Genomic DNA, 16,409 nt, shown 5'->3' with positions numbered 1-16,409 from the left:
TAACTGTATGTCAGACCAATCAACTTACAACATTTGTACTTGGTATTGATCCCTATGCATAGAGAGGACTTTAAATTTTTTTTGTGCCAATTGTAAAGCTGTTGGTAAATTGTGGGATCACAATTTACCCCACTTGGGCATTTTCCAGTTATTTCCATATGAAAATACCTTCTACATTCACTAAATGCACTTCTCCTTAAGTTCTTTAAAAGCATCAGATTTGCTGCAGTGCTATCTTAAAAAAAGACAAATGTTTAAGGAAATTTGTAAGTGTTGTCATACACAAAGGCCTTTCACTATTGCTTTATTGTGTTTCTGAAAATGGTTTAGATCTGTACCAAGCTTGAGTTTATTTGAAGTTAAAAGAATTCTCTCCTCACATCCAAGTTTGTCTTTCTTACTGAAAAAGCTTTGACTACATTGTTTGGGCAAACCTCATTTGTTTATTTACCTTTTTTGTCTATAACAAATTGCATATTTGTCAAGACTGCTAGTTTTAGTACCTTTTTTTGTTTTACCTGGCCATTACTCAAACCTCAGTCCTTCAATGGGAGGTGTTATTTCAAGATATCTCTTTAAGCAGTTTTAGAACCAAAATAACTTGAACTGTTTCACCCCCTTGAAAGAAGAAAAAGCTTCAATTATGTGCTTGTGTCCCCAGGATTTTGTTAGCAAGCAGCAGCCAAATGTACACTCCCCAGTGGGAGGAAATGGAAGGTCTAATGAGAGATTAGGGGAAGACCATGTGAATTAATTTGAAAGCTCATGAGGAAAGTAATATTCAGAATCAGGATTTCAGAAAAATGTGGCAGTGATCTAAAGTGATTTGTAGAAGTGATTTGAATGATTTACTAAATGGTTTCACTGTAACTTACTTGTTTTTAAAGATGTATTTTATGTATTTTGAGCCATATTCTGAAAATGGTGTTTTGTCTTCTCACTTTTATTTTAGTAGGTTCCCAGGCATTACAAATATTATCTAACACAACATGAAGAGAGTAAACATGCATTAACATTCCCATATTCACACAAACAGTAGTCTGTAAAATGAGCCCTGGAGAGGTGGATTGCTGTCTGTGGGGGACTAAATCAATGCTGTTTTAAAACAGGGAGGTGGTTCTTCACATGAAGACAGACACTGGGATTCCTTGCTAGAGGGGGCTTTGAATACAAAAAATGTACTCAAGAGTAGACTGGGGTGTAGTTCAAAGAGAGATCCAGTGGGTATTGCTGCATTTTAGAAAGGCCACAAGGGCTCAGTCAGTCCCTTGGTCTGAGGAATAGCTGGGGATTGAGAGGCCCTTGGTGGGAGCTCTCATATGTGCGGGCTTTGTTCTTACTCTTCCCTGGGTATCCATGTATGACTCCTGTTGGAGAGCAGCAGCCAGGTGAGCCCTGTGGTTCAGCTATAGCTTCTTCTCAGAAAAACTCCCTCCCATGTGCTGGGCAGAACTGTGAGAGGAAAGAATGCATTTATAGCATCGATGTGGCTGTATTGGTTAGCACCACCATTTTAGTTCCATGGCGTGTCCTGGTATTTTACTGCTTTTCCCCATATAGCTTTGGTCATTCATTTCTTTTGGTAAGTTTGTTTTATCTGGAGCTGCTACAAGATTCTGTTTTGGTCCATACAATTCCTGTTCATTTCTCAAAGGACAGGTTTTCAGAGAGCTCTTTACATACCAAAAACCCTGAACAATTTGCTTCTCTGTACTCAGAACCTGCCTCTGGTTAACTTACAGATGAACTGCCAGGTTCTTTTGGATATTCTTTTTCTCTGATTAATTTTTTCTCATGTTTAGAAATTTGAGCGTAATGTTAACCCCAGCTCTTGATGAGATAAGTGTATGTGTAATATTGCTTTAAAAGTTAATGGAAATTTAGCATGTTTTTAAAAAGTGATTGCACTGATTCACAGAGGAGCTCATTAAGATGTATCAAGAACAAGGATAAAGCTATTACACTCCTTATTACAAGTTTCCTAATATTGCCTTTCTTACACATTAGAAACTGTTTACAAAGTTTATTGTAATTATCTGTGCACTCTTCTTTCCTAGTGATTTAATACTTGTCAAAAAGATTGGAAATACTGAAATTTAATCTTTAAATCCATATTCTAAAATGTAATATTTAAATATTTTATAATATTGCCACTGCTAAAGCAAGTAGCAGGACAACGAGCCTGGATTAAATAACCCTGTCTGTTTACTTCTACAAGCATACACATGTGCACATGTTTCTGAAATATTGAAAATCACCTAATGGACATTGTTCATTCTACCTGCTACAGTTCCTTTTACTCTACAATTTTTTTATAGGCATTGTAATTTTTATATTTTAAAAATTCAGGAAAGAAATCACATGTTCTGAAAGGTTTTATTTAGCACATTTGCAGAGGCAAAATTTGCATATTTAAGAAGAGTCTGGCTTGTCTTTGTGAGCTGAGCTCCATCCTTCTGCTTATTCAGTGATCATATGAGCCTAGTTTAAAAGTTGTGAAACTCAATTCTGAAGTGTTTCCCTCTTTTATAAGGAAGCATAAGGACAAAGTGCTCTGCTCTTTTCTTGGGAGAAAATGGAAGGATAGGCGATAAACAAGGAAGATGAGAGAAGAAGAAAAATAAATGAGAGAAAATGCTGTGAACTGACAGCAAGATTAATGAGAAGAAATGGAACCTTAGCCTTGGCTGACACAGATGATTTTGTCTTTCCCAGCACAAACACACATGAAAACTTTACATGCTTTTACTTATAGTTTGTGGGGTTTAAAATGATGGAACAAGGTATGAATCAGGTGTTAACTTTACTGGGGACATGTCCTTTAATTGTAGCTTGGTTGCTTTTTTCTTTTTTTTTCTCAAGTCATCAAGTAAAAATCCTCTAGTTTTATTGGTCTGGGTCCATACAAAGCTAGGCTGCTTCATCAACCTACTGTGCACCCCTCAGTCCTAATCCTGATTACATTTGCCTTAGTTGATCTCTCTGAAGCCAACCTACTTCAGTGTCCTTATATGCTTGCACTTCAAGGGCAAAACACAAAAAAAAAAAAAAAAAAAAAAAACAAAAAAACCCAAAAAAACCAAAAAAAAAAAAGGCAAACAAAAAAAACCAAACAAAAAAACCTGTAAAGTGTTTTTGTCTTTGCTGCTCTTTTTTCAGTTAACCTCAAATATCCAAAAAGGCAAAATTTTATTATGTACGTTTGCAATCAAGTAAGTTAATGGCAATTCAGAGATCTCCAAGCTGGTTTCCTAATTGCCCCTGTTTCGGTCAGCTGCAAATTGAAATACTGTATAGAGAGAATTTTCTGTGGAAATTCTGCTGTGAGCAGTTTTGGAACATTAAATAATTTTTTGTTGTTAGAGGAAGTGTCTTTGTAACTGGGAAAACAGCAATCCTCTGACTTTCCAGAACTGTTAATTTACCTTTTGTCTAAGTGACAGCCTGTTGCTGAGGGTGAAAAATAAATGTTTGCACTCCCCCAAAAAGTGTGAGCAATGTAGTCAGTCTCTGAGGAGCAGGCACTGATTGCCTCTGTGGTCACAGCAGCTTTCGTCACCAGTGGATCTAGCTGTTTACTGGAACTACTGTGGTATAAAGCAACAACAGTAATAATGGTAATGCAAATCCAGCCTTGATTGCAACAGGGCAGATCCCAAGCAAGGAAAATTAGTGTAGCTCTCAGGGCACAGCAGGGGGAATTTCATGCAGTGCCTCTGGGGTTGTTGTGAGCATGGGGAACAGGCAGTCTTTCAGTGTGGTTTTTGGTCTGATTTTGTGCACTCTGAGTTTTTGTCAGGATTAAAGTTCAGGTTGGTATCCAGCTCATTCCAGCAGGAAACACTGTCTTCCTGGCTGGCTGGCTGGCTACCACCTTCCATCTTTCTGGAGATACTACTTAATGCCTCTCTTCGCTTGGGTTATATTAAAAATGGTAGAGCTTTTTGTATATTGCTTCTTTGACCACTGTTGGCAGATACTAGTAGAAAATTGGGAAAAAAAGACCACATAACTGAGATGAAAACAAATAAATTGTTCCATATTTTTTCTGTAGTCCTTTATATATTGACATTCAGATAACACTGCATGCCTGAGAATAGGCCAACCTTTACAATTACCATTAAGGAGTATTTGCTTTGGCTTGTAATAAAAGAATTCTTAGGGATTCCCCTTGCCTATTCTTTTAGGTAAGCTTAATGGGCAGTTCATCTGCTAAAAGTTTTCTTCTTCTGTAAAAACAAACTTGCCTTTAAAAAAACCTTCTGATGGGAATTTGAGGAAGTCTTTTGACCTGTTGACTGCTGAGATGCCAGTTATTGCTACAGTGTGCATTTTGAAATTGTTTGGTGATACCTTGATGAGAAGAGCTCTGGCCCTGCTTGTTAGTTCCTCTTAACTCAGAAACGAGGCCTGTGGTTTTTAGTCATGGTTCATCCCAGAAGGCTGTACTGCTTCCTGTCTTGATTATACCTGTTTTAACAGTAGCTAGAGGGAGAGAGAGATGCTTCTCTTGCAGGTAAGAAGTGGAGACAAAATTACATTATCATCCTTTATCAAAGATTTTGGGTTGACAAGGCCAAGAGCAGATGCAGGAGATTTCAAGTGGTTTTGTTTGTTTGTTTGTTTGTTTTTGCTAAAAAGGAAAAAAAAAGGCTTTGAGAAATTCAGGCAGTATATGTTAGAGCCAATGGAGTAGAATAAATAACGTAGTCTTCTCATGAAAATAATTTAACGTTATAATAAGAAGAATAGTAATTTAAGACATAAACATCCACTGTGCCTCAGTATAGGAAGTACCAGAAGAGAAGACAAAATATAAGAGCCTTCAGTGGTAGTTCCTTGCAACTTAATCTTTGACTAGCAAAACTTGAATGTGTAATGTCCCTGGTGACTGAGGAGAATTTGTGAAATAAAGTGGAAACTTGTAAAATTAAATGAACTGTAACTAACATGACAGGCAAAATAGTGAGACAAATTTCAGAGGGAACTAAAAGGAAAAGAGAGCATATAGCTTCTTGATGTTTGGCTAGCTTTGGTAAACTGTGCCTGGGTAAATTGCAAATGATGGAAACTGTAATTGAATCAATTTCTCCTCATAGTTTAAATGTGTCTATAATCATATTTCAAAGTCCCATGGATGCTTTACTAACAAAGAAATTGGAAGATTTGTAGATTTGTTTTGATTTTATTTTTTAAGTTATGAAGGCTTTTGGAGTTCCTTGTTAAAGGTAAAAATCTATAAGCCTTGTGTGACACCTTCTCTGAATCCTTGAGGAACAGAATTTTTACCATAGTCATGAATATATGGGTTTTGGTTAAAATCAAAAGTAACACAAATCCTCACAGGCTAAAAGACAGCAAAGATGCCCTTTAATATCAAAGATAAATTTGAGGAAAATATATAGAATTTTTTGCCTAGTTAGATTGAACAGCCTGGATTATGAATCACTGATCTTGAAGACTAATAGCAAGACCTGAGTACCTGAGGATACAACTGACTTTTCTAAACAAGGTCAAGAATTGTGTTGCATCACTGGCCTGCTCAAGGAGCTGACAAAACATGGATCTATTTATGAGTGCATTATAGAAATGCCAGTATTTTTAATATGTATATTGCACATGCCTGACTCTCACATTTGAGGAGATGCAATGTCATCCATGTAGGGAGATAGTTAGGGTGTGAAGGAACTTAAGGGAGAGCAGCCTTCTGCTGAACCAAGTACACTGTTTGAGGTTATGCAAAGTCTAGAGGAAGGGTGGCTTGTAGTGCACAGTTCCTCTTTGTGCCACAAAAAATGAAGTGTATAAGTTCAGATCTTAGAGGGAAGTTCTCAGTTCCCAGAGGAACTTAACAGAGAAACCCTATCTCTTTCTCTGTACTTAAATTTATGAAGTCAAGAGAATATAAAAGTGTTCAAATTATGAAAAAAAGTTTTATATTCTATTCTTTTTATATTTTTTAAATTGCCTAGTATTTCTGGGTTACTTTCACTATTCTATTTTAAACTGATTATCCTCCTACAAGTGATATTCTCTTGCCATATTACCTGCATTTAGAATTAGTTTTTAATTTTACTTACAAAATGAAGTCTGAACTAAGAGCAGATCTATAAAGCTAGAAGTAAGTAGGTAAGAGCAAATTATGTAGGTAACTTACCTGCCCTTTGCACTGAAGTCCATGATGCCTGGTACATTACTGATGTCCAGCTGAGATACAGTCAGTAGAAGAAACAGACTTGTAGCTGCAAATGTCAGGTGAGCTTGTATTCTTAGCAGCAAAAAGGTGTTTACATCTAAAATTAAATAACATACTCAGGAAAGGTGTATGTACATACAGGAATTAAAGTAGGATAACAGTATTTAAAACTAACCATGATTAAGTTTTCTGAATTTGTCCTGTAATAACAATATTCCGCTTAAGAGAAGTCCTAAGACAAAGGATTCAGAAGCAGCAATATTATGATAGAACTGGTAACGGAAATCCCAATTTACTTTGAATCATTTTTTTCTGGAAATTAATGATTTGGCATTCCCTTACTAATATGTTGCTTTACTGAGTGAAATGCATGTAAAATTGACTCTTAGGTTGATTAGAACAGCAGAATCTTACTGTGATTAACACCACTGTGGGTATCAGTCATCAGATGTCTGGAATTTGCTATTTTCTTTATGCAAGTTAAACAGTTTTTTTGTATTTGAATTTTGTTACATATAATATAAAGTAAAACCATTTCTTAAATACTGAATATGATCTTTGTTGGGTCATTTCTACTGATTTTAGTTTTGCTCTCCAGAAATAGAAATTGGACTACATTTAGTTTTACAAAATTTTCAGCTAGTGGTATCTCAGTTTCTTCTATACCAAAGAATAAGCAATGACCAGTTAGATAAAATCATGCAGCTTTGGTATTGTTCATTATCCACACTGCAGCCAAATGTCCTTGCTCCTGAGATAAAATTAGCACCTCTGATACTCCACTGTGACCACAGGCGGAGAAAGGCAGTAGGTAGCAAAAGCGGAACTGCTAAGCATGCCCACATAAGAATGTCACACTTAGGTAACTGAGTGTCCCTCAGGTCAGCCTACGATAAGAGCAAAGTCAAACAAGGCTGAATCCTTGATGTTTTGTGTTTTAAGTATCTGAAAATTGTTCACGACCAGCCTCGACCTACAAGACCTCAAATGATCATATGAGCAAGGCAATAAATCGGTGTTAACTTGCCCTGGGGCCCATGTTGTAGTTGTGATGTTGTGAAAGTTGCATCTAGTGTTAGCCTGTCCACATAGATCTGCCTGCTTTTTCAGGATTCTCAGACAGGAAAATTTTGTATTCACTTTTACTGAAGGGGAACTATGGTGGCTGAATGGGCATGGCTGAAAGGCTCTGCATCGTATCAGTGCAGTCCAGTGGAGATGCACAGGAATACCACAGCATCAGGAGAGCTGGGGAACCACTTGCTTTCCAAAACTCCACACCTGAGCAAGATTTTGGCAAAGCCAACGGTTTGTAGCCCTGCAGTATTTGCCAAACATCCAGGACGTGGCCTCCCATTGTGGGACAGACTGATTCACCTTCCTGACAGAAATCAGAAATGGAATGTAATGGGCATAACAGAAAATCATTTCTGTAGGAAAAGACACTTCAAAAATTATGATATCCAGAGGAATGGACAGCAGCTTTCGCAATGCCGACATGCTTCAACTTGGACTAGTACAATTTTACAGCCAGGCTATACAAAAGCAAACTTTCAAATCATGTCAAGTGCCCAGGAATACAAAAAAGAAGAAAAAAAGTGTAAAGGTAACTGACATTATCATTCAGAGCACAGCAAATGCTGTATTTAGAAAAAACAAAAAGCAAAATCAGCTTATGTCTTTGTTTACTGTCAGGGGTTTGGCCATTGGTAAAAGCATTATTATGTGGGGATGTTTTCTAGCTACCAACCTTTTTTAAATTTATTTGTTTTTTATCAGTGATAATTGTGGTTTTTAGTTTTCTCTTCTATTTAATTTAATAGCTTTGTGAAGAGCCCTTATGACAATGTGGTTAGTACTTACTGGGGTTTTCTGTGTGATACCTAATACAGAATAATATCTCTTCTTTTAGAGCTTTTTAAAAGTATTTGTTTCTCTGCTTATAATCTTTATAAGCTGATCAAAAATCTTTTTCTGAACTTGGCCTTTTTTTTAAAGCATATCTTTGATACATTAAAAATGCAAAGACAAAAGAAAGCCTTCTTTTCTGCTTTCAGGGTGCTCAGCTCTCAACAGTGACTGTGTTGTTTGCCTTCTTTCTTAATATTAACCATACCCAAAGCCTCAGTGGGTACATGTACAGAGCTCAAGTGGGACTTCTTGTTAGGAATATTCTCTGCCTCACTAGTCAGGAGAATAAACCATTTTCTCTGAGGTAGGTTGTTTTCACATCAGCACAGCATTGAAGGAACTCCCTTTAAGAATCACAGTTGCTAGGGTATTAGCACAAATGTAGTGCTTAAGTTATTCTTATTCCTCTTTAAACTTGGCTAAATAGTTCTTCATTGCTCTTTGCCTAAAAAATAATTACTGTATATTGTGAGGGGGGATTACAAGTTGTTTTCTTTTACTTAAGTCTTGCGTCACTCCAGGAAGAAAGATTACAGTGTCAGGCAGGATATCACCTCATGAAAAAGTTAAACTGGTCTAAGTACCTGATTTCTTTAGATTTAGTTGTACTTTACCTCAGAATGCCTCTTTGCTAACAGATGTCAGGTGTTGATCGCTTTAACGTCTTACTAAGGGCTGTCAGGAGGCTACCAAACCCAGACAGTCCCATCCAGGAGCCTGTTAATTATGTTATGTCAAGCTAAATTAGCCTGTTTTCTGCTTTTCTTTCTTTTTTTTTTTTTTGAACAAATGAAACTTCTTACCTTGATGTTTTCATGTGAAGTTGAGGCAGGGAATGACTCAAAAAAGGTACATGTTTTAAGTGTTGGCCATTACTTTCTCAAGAGATAAGCTCTGTAATTAACTGATGTCTGCTAACAGGGTCTTCCAATTATGATATATGGGGAGGCTTAACAAAGTGGCTTGTCTGGCTCACAGGTCTATAATTACTCTTAGTAATATTTGTTCTGGGACCATCTTAAAGTCTTCCCAACTATACAAGAATTTTGTTTGCTCATTTGTTGGCTGACATCTCAAGGAGTAAATGCTTTCTGACAAGACCGTGTGCTACCTATCCATGTCATGAATCGTGCAAGAAAAAGCAAGCACAAACCCTGGAGGAGTCCTCATCAGAAAAGAGCAAGCTCCATTCTCTTTTTACCAAATTTATTCAAGGTGTCAAAAATATTTTGAGGGATAACTGGAATTGTAGTGTATCTGAACGTTTAAATATAAACGATGACATTCTTTGTTATTCAAGCAGACTAATGAGTCTGAAGTATTTCAATAAAAGGCACATCACACTGGCATTTTATGAGTCACAGACAAATTTAGTGTCATGTCATAACCAAGGTACAGTGGGTTTTGTGAGAGGAGCAGTTTTAGAGAAATAACTAAGTTGGTACACGTGGAGAAAAGAGGTGTGCTGTTGTCTAAGTAAGATTTTCATCTAGTTTGTACCACAGGGCAGCTAGTTTGAATCTTCCTGCATCTGTTGCAAACCAAAGGAAATCATTTTATGTCAGAAAGATTTAGCTTTTTCTCCTTCAACTGTTATAAATGTGTCATAGACAAAAAGATTATTTTTTTAATGTCTTATCTTCCACTGAGACATACTCCAGGAACTGTCAAATGCTGTTGTGACTTTTCCGCCCCAGAATTCCATAATCCTACCTACCTTATGATTTAGTCACAAGTAGAGTTTTCAAAATAAAATAAAAACCATGAAAAATTAATTTTCTGTTCTTGTAAATGCTTGTTGTTATTTTGGATTCTGATGTTTGAGGTTTTCTTAGTTAATCTCTAAGTTTGCGTAGTCATACTTCTGAGGGACCATTTTGAGTCTTTGATAACAATGCATAAAGTGAATGAATAAGGTGGTGCAAATCCATATATTAAAGAGAGATGGTAACTCATTGTGTGGGCCCAGAGAGAGTTGTATTTGATAACTTAAGGGAGTTGCAAAAATGACATTAGTAGTTTTGCTCAAAAGCTATTGCAGTTTTCAGTATATGTACCTTATGATGTGAGAAGATCTGTCTGGAATGTAGCCCATGTTATGAAAGTGCTGATTTGTGTTTGCTCAGAAAAGCCATGATCTATTTTATTTTTTTTCCCCAAAACCATCAGAGGTGGCTAAGACAATTCAGGCAACAATAAAATCCATAAATAGGAAATATAACAGTTATTTTGTAATGGGTAAAAATTCATTTTACAAAACTAGGAACTGATAATACAGGCATACAAAACTGTGAAGAGTTCAGAGCGGTATGTTTAATCTTTGCAACTAGGTGTTTAAATGTGTAAAATTTTTTAGTAAATCCTGGATTTTTATTCATCTTTATGCATGAAGTCTGAACAGCAACCAAGATAAGATCCTTGCATTTGGTCCTTCAGAAGTGGCACTCTGCCCTGACTGATTTCTGATTTGAATGCTCTGCAATACCTCCCACATACTGACACTGCTGAATCTTTTAGGATGGCGTGCAGGGGCCCTATCTGCAGCATTACGATACCCAGGACTCTAGACCAGGGCTGCACAGTTTGGAAAAAGTCAGGAGAATAGGACTCTTGCAGGTAATATTCCACAGCAGATTAAATTGCACTGCATGATACTTCTTTTTTCTGTGTCAGGGACCTCTGTTGGTTGGGCTGTAGTGTTCAGAGGGACACGACAGGATTTTTGTCTTTCCTTAACATTTCTGTGAGTTCATTTTGCTGGGTTTTCTAACCAAGCTAAGTCACAAGAGAAGTGCATCTTAATGGGGGTATTTCATTGTTTGTAATTAAAAATCTTAGTCATAATTTGTAAAACAGGAGTTAATGAAGAGCTGAATAGTGTAGTGTAAGGCGATCTCTTCTGCAGATTCCCCCTTTCAGGCATTCACAGCCTTATTTTTGCCCACCCAGTTAATATCACTGACTGCGTTAGACTTCTGATTTACACCAGGGTGAGTATGTAAAAACCTTTGGGGCATTCCAAAGTTCAAATAATTCCTGTCTTTTTTAGAACAATGGACTAACACCTTAGACTGTGAGAGGTTTGAGCTTTGGATCCTCTGCCGTTACAGTGTCAAAATTTCTGTTTTATTCCTGGCCTGTTTGCTTGAATTGAAGGGTTTATTCTGATGGTGATTAACTTCCATGTGTTCACATAATCAGACACATGTGAACTCATAAAACTCCTAGTGTGATATTACATTGCTGGAGGCAACAAAAGCTCAACATGACATGATGTAAAGATATATATATTCAAATAGGAATACAAAACAAAGAAAAAAATACTATTCTACTCCACTTTCAGACTTTTGATAAAGAAGACACTGTCTGACTGTCTTGTATCAGAGAATTTAATTCAAAGGCGTGCATGAAATGAACCTACAGGATTGGACCCTAAAAGATTAAATGAAAATATTTTAGGAATATTTCAGTTTTTAAAATCTTTGCAGTGTTCTTTAAAGTGATTTGTTTCCAAGGGAACAACAATCTGCAGAGCTATAAGTCTCTTTAATAGTAACATATCACAGGTAAGAAACCCACATTCCCTGGTAGTGTTCATAATTTTTTTTGTTTGTTGGAAAAGTAATTTTTCATTTTTTCCTTATCCTTCACAGTTTAATGTAATTTAATTTCCTTATGGTATTAAAGGAACACTTGACAAAAATAGTACATGTGACACATTTCTGAGCATTATTGATGTAGCTTAGAGTATAAGAAATATTTAAGGGATTTATTTTGAAACAGAAAGTAAGTCACAGGTTGTGCCATGTTGAAGTACCATTTCCTCAGGTGCCGTCCTGGCTGGAACAACTCTGTCTACAGAAGGCTTCAATTCTGTTTAGTTTTTCAGTAACAAACCTAAATTCAGTCAGGGGGGGAAAAACAAGAAAATGAAAGATTCGTGGGAATTTTGACTTTGCTGGCAAAGCAAATCCACATGGGAAAAATTCTCACTAAGAATTTAAAGCCCAGCTTCTCTGGGTGGTGTCAAAGTATCCAGGTATTGTGTTTTGCTAACCTGTAAAACACAGCCTCACGTCTGTGGGAGCTCTACATAAGTTCCTGTTGGTGGTACAGGGGATCTTTTTGTGGTAAATTAACAACCTAAGTACAGTACTTGGGAATGTTTTATTGAGAGCATGGAGAAGTAAATTCGGCAAGCTGTATATGTTACATACACTACAGCATTACCAACCCATCCCCTCAGTGGAATGGTTTGGGGGTTTTGGTATAAACAACTACAGAATTTCTTGAATGAAACAGGCGTTTTTATGAAGTGCTGAACATCCATTATTGAAAAATCAGATCTTGCACAAGACATGCTTTTTATCACAGGCAAACTCACTGTTTTTAAAATCTAGATGATGGGCCTGAACTAAAGTGAAAATTAACTTTTATTGTGTGCTTTTTGCACTGTATTTTACAGTATTATTTGTTGAGTTAGACAATGGTAAATGAATGAGGGTTCATGAGGGTTTTGCTTGTTGTATTTCAGTAACTGTTTGCGGTCTTCATGAAATGAAATGTTTCAATTATTAGATTTTAGGAGAACAAGTTCATTTTAGAGGCAACTTCGTTGACTTCAGTAGCACTGATCTCAATAGAGTTCAGTTTGACTTACCAAATGTATTATTATGTTGTAAGCAAGTTAATAAGAAAGGCATGTTAAAGATGCTTCTTTTATAGTTAGAGAGGGAAGAAGAACTCCAAGTATGAATTTTAACTTCTCTGATCATTGGAAGGACTTGTTCTGGATTTGGTAGTTAATTAGACATTAACTGAGAATGCTACTTATTTAGAAAAGTTAGTTACAGTTGTGTGTTGGAAGGAAAATGTCTCTCTGTTGGCTGTTTTTATTAGTCTGAAATATTTAGCAATATCGGATAGGGAAAATTTTGATATGTCATGCCCAGTTCTTACCTATTGCACTGAAATTTTAAGGACTATTTAAGAGTATGTTCATCAAGATTGTTAGATGTATGCTTAAGATCCTAGAGGAAAAGGGCCAAGTTACACAGTAATTTTAGCAATCCTGTAGTTTAAAATGAATTAAATACGAAAGCCCTCATTGTCAAATCAGTAATAACTAAACTTCCTAATAAGAAGAACCGATACTAGAAAGGTATACGGTTTATTACTGACTTCACAAGTTTTACTGTATCTTAACTGTGCTGTAAAGAAAAAACCACATTTTTCCTCATAAAAAACAAAATAGCAGTTAATGTAAGTTAAAAATAAAATAATTTTTTAGATTTAAAAAAATGGCTGATTAAAGGAGGTATAATAACCATGCTGAAGCTTGAGGTACATTAGGCAATTAAAATATCCTACAGTTTTTGTTGTAGTGGCGTTGTCATGTTCATAGTTCATAGGTGAGCCAAAATACGTTCCTTCCTTTCCTCGCTCTGTTATCAGAAAAAAAGCTCTTATAAAAGTACTTCATTACTGAAACAGAAAAGATAACAGAGCAGAATAGCAAAGCAATTAGCCTATTGATAATATTTAAGCAGAGTTCTTTTTGATTATTATATTATTTTGAAGTTTCCCACCTGTTGAACTCAATAGAAATTGCTTCTTGAAATCACTGAAGTTTAGAAAAGCGGCTTTCCTGTAAATTCATTATAAGGCAGTGGGGAGGATTGTGTATGTGTGGAAGGCTGGGGAGATTCATGCATGTAATTCTGTAAAACAAAATCAATAAAGCTGATGACAGATTAAGTTGCTAAATTTTGTAACACTAGACTACTGTTTGGGTCATCAGCACAGCACTATTGGATTTTCTATGGTTTAATGCTGAAAAACAGGATTATTGATTTTAGGATTTTCAGCGTATCCCCTCTGGGAGTTCTTAAGCAGTCTTTATAATTCTTCACACTTAAGTTGACAACTACAGTGACATAACTGTGTCCTTGCCTTAGTAATCGTTTTCTAATCATATTGGAAAAGGCTGGAAATGGTTTATAAAATGATTATTCCAGACAAATGGGGGAACAGAAGGGTTGTCAGGATGTCACTTCTTTGTCTGGTGGTCATTGCTACCTGACTGCCATCTTCCCTTGGAATTAACTTACAGTCACAGATTAAGACCTTTGACTGTCATAAATCTGCTTCCCAATATGTTTGACTGGCAGGGGAGTTCACAAGCCGTCCCAATATAAATAGGATTTTAGCACATCAGGTGCTGCTCCAAAGTAAAACGGGCTGTTTTGCAGTCGACTTTGTTGGTGTATATTCATTGCTCCTTCCCCGACCCATGTGTATGCATGCCTGCGTGTGTATGCATGTGTGTGTGTACGTAAAGTAGAAGCTGAGATAGGCTAACAAAATGAACTACTGTATGCAAGAAATATATGAAGTGCACCCAGCTGCTGGTAGCAATTGCTACATGCAGTCCACTGATTATTGCACATATATCGAAGATAATCAGGGTTACAGCAGTTGTGATGCTCAGGTCCTGCACAGTAACAACATATATATGGAACAGGCCTGGGCGGTGAATCAGCCTTATACCTGTAGTTACCCTGGAAACGTTTTTAAAAGCGAGTACTCTGACATGGACATGGCCCTGAATCAGTACAACCAACCTGAATTTTTCACAGAAGAAAAACCTACTTTTTCTCAAGTGCAGTCGCCATCGTACTCTCAGAAGAAAGGTAGGGGCATTTTATTTAAATAACAAAAAAAAAAAAAATCTCTGTTTTTGTTATTGTTTTGCTTTAAACTTACATTTGCATCAGTTGGCTCAGATGCATCTTTGAATGTGAAGGCTGCCTGTTCAAAATTGAAAGCAGCAGTAACATAGGTTGCTAGGTGATTGTAAGGTTTTCGGAGAGCGATGAGGATTTCCAAGCACTTTTTCTTAATATATAAGAGACATTTGCAAGTATATTGCTTCTTTTTTCTGCTTTCCTGGGCTATTAAGTTCCTTTGCTATTCACCAGTGAGCTTGATAAGAAAGTTTCTCTCCTGAAATGTCATCATTATATATGCTGCATCTTAAAGCTGTGTTTCTGTTTACATACAAACTGTGTAAGTCCGTGTTTTCAGTAAATGTGAACTCTGTTTGCTCAGCAACTCAGGAAAAAGATTTTGAAAATAGGACTGTAAATATGTATGGAAAAATGTGTTTGAATTACTGTTTTCTAAGTGAAAACCACGAGTTTCTGATTATGCAGAGCAAAAAAGACTGAAAATTCAAGAATATATCTATGCAAGAAAGATGACTTTGCATCCAAAAGGCTGATCTAATCAATACATTTGTGAGACAAGTGCAGTGTCTGCTCCCTAGGGGTTAAATCATCACCAGTTTTTAGAATTTATTCTTTTGATTTCAGGTAAGCAAGTGAGATTTAAAAGGAGCCCAAAATACTAACAAATACTTGGAAATGTTTTCAGTGCTGTTTGTTTTGAACTCGGTAACCCAACTTACGCATTGAAGTATGCCTTCTCTGTGTTTCTTTCAAATCACATTATTAAAGAAGGAAAAAAACTTGTATGTTATACCAAAATAATATCCTTTTCTGATCAGACCAGATTTTCTGTATGCAGTTTTCCAAAATCCAGATGAATCGGATGTAACTAGAGAGATAAAGAAAATACCATTTACTACTTTTGAAGTATCTTTGTAATGAAGAGCAGACTGTTTATTTTTATTAACTACATGGAAAACTGAAGTATTTTCCTCTGGACAGAAAATACTCATTAACCCTTGATGCAATAAATCTCTGTGATTGATAGAAAGATGTCTTAATTTTATACATTGAACAGCATCATATTTAATAATAAATAAAATTATTTTTTAAATCCTTCTTGGAAGCTGTGACAACATGATCAAATTGTAGGCTAAATGTAGTTGTGGATAATATATGTTTTTGTGTTGTGCAACATTTTAAATGCTTTTTAAGGCTTTTTTTATCTGTTGTTGGGTTTTAATTAATGACTTCATATCCTTTGTAGAATTCTTCTCTTTCTTGTTTTTGGTTAAGGGAAAAGCTTATCTCAGGATTAATTTAGAAAAAATAAAGACTTGCTGTTGCAAAGTCACTGAAGGAATACATTTTTCATAATGTTAAAGGTTATAAATAATACTTAGTCCACCTAGATCAAAGCTTTAAGTTATTTCAGTGCTCAGGCACCCAACATCTGCCCTGTGTAGAGTTTTTGAACTTGTTGGTTTGAAAGAATACACAGTTGTTTTTAAAAACGGCTTGTATGCCTTTATTTTCTACCACCTCAGTTTCACTAAGAATTTCCGAGGAAGCCT

At 36.1% G+C, this 16,409-nt stretch overlaps 1 protein-coding gene across 12 annotated transcripts in view; it reads left to right on the top strand.

Moving 5' to 3' along the window:
- Positions 1 to 16,409, top strand: part of THRB (thyroid hormone receptor beta) — a 169,084-nt gene that overhangs the window by 124,440 nt on the left and 28,235 nt on the right. Inside the window, exon 1 of one of the 12 annotated variants that reach the window (XM_058021032.1) lies at positions 7,355 to 7,802. The exons of 10 other annotated variants lie outside the window; for them this stretch is intronic. In XM_058021032.1, coding sequence (XP_057877015.1) covers positions 7,355 to 7,802 — 448 coding nt within the window. Of the gene's footprint in view, positions 1 to 7,354; positions 7,803 to 14,471; positions 14,800 to 16,409 lie in introns of those variants that run through there. One more of the 12 variants, XM_058021042.1, reaches the window with a different exon arrangement.

The sequence above is a fragment of the Melospiza georgiana genome, chromosome 1 (genome assembly GCF_028018845.1).
Source record: "Melospiza georgiana isolate bMelGeo1 chromosome 1, bMelGeo1.pri, whole genome shotgun sequence".
Taxonomy (NCBI): domain Eukaryota; kingdom Metazoa; phylum Chordata; class Aves; order Passeriformes; family Passerellidae; genus Melospiza; species Melospiza georgiana.
Note: the sequence above shows the minus strand (reverse complement) of the source record. Positions and strands in the feature narration are given on the sequence as shown.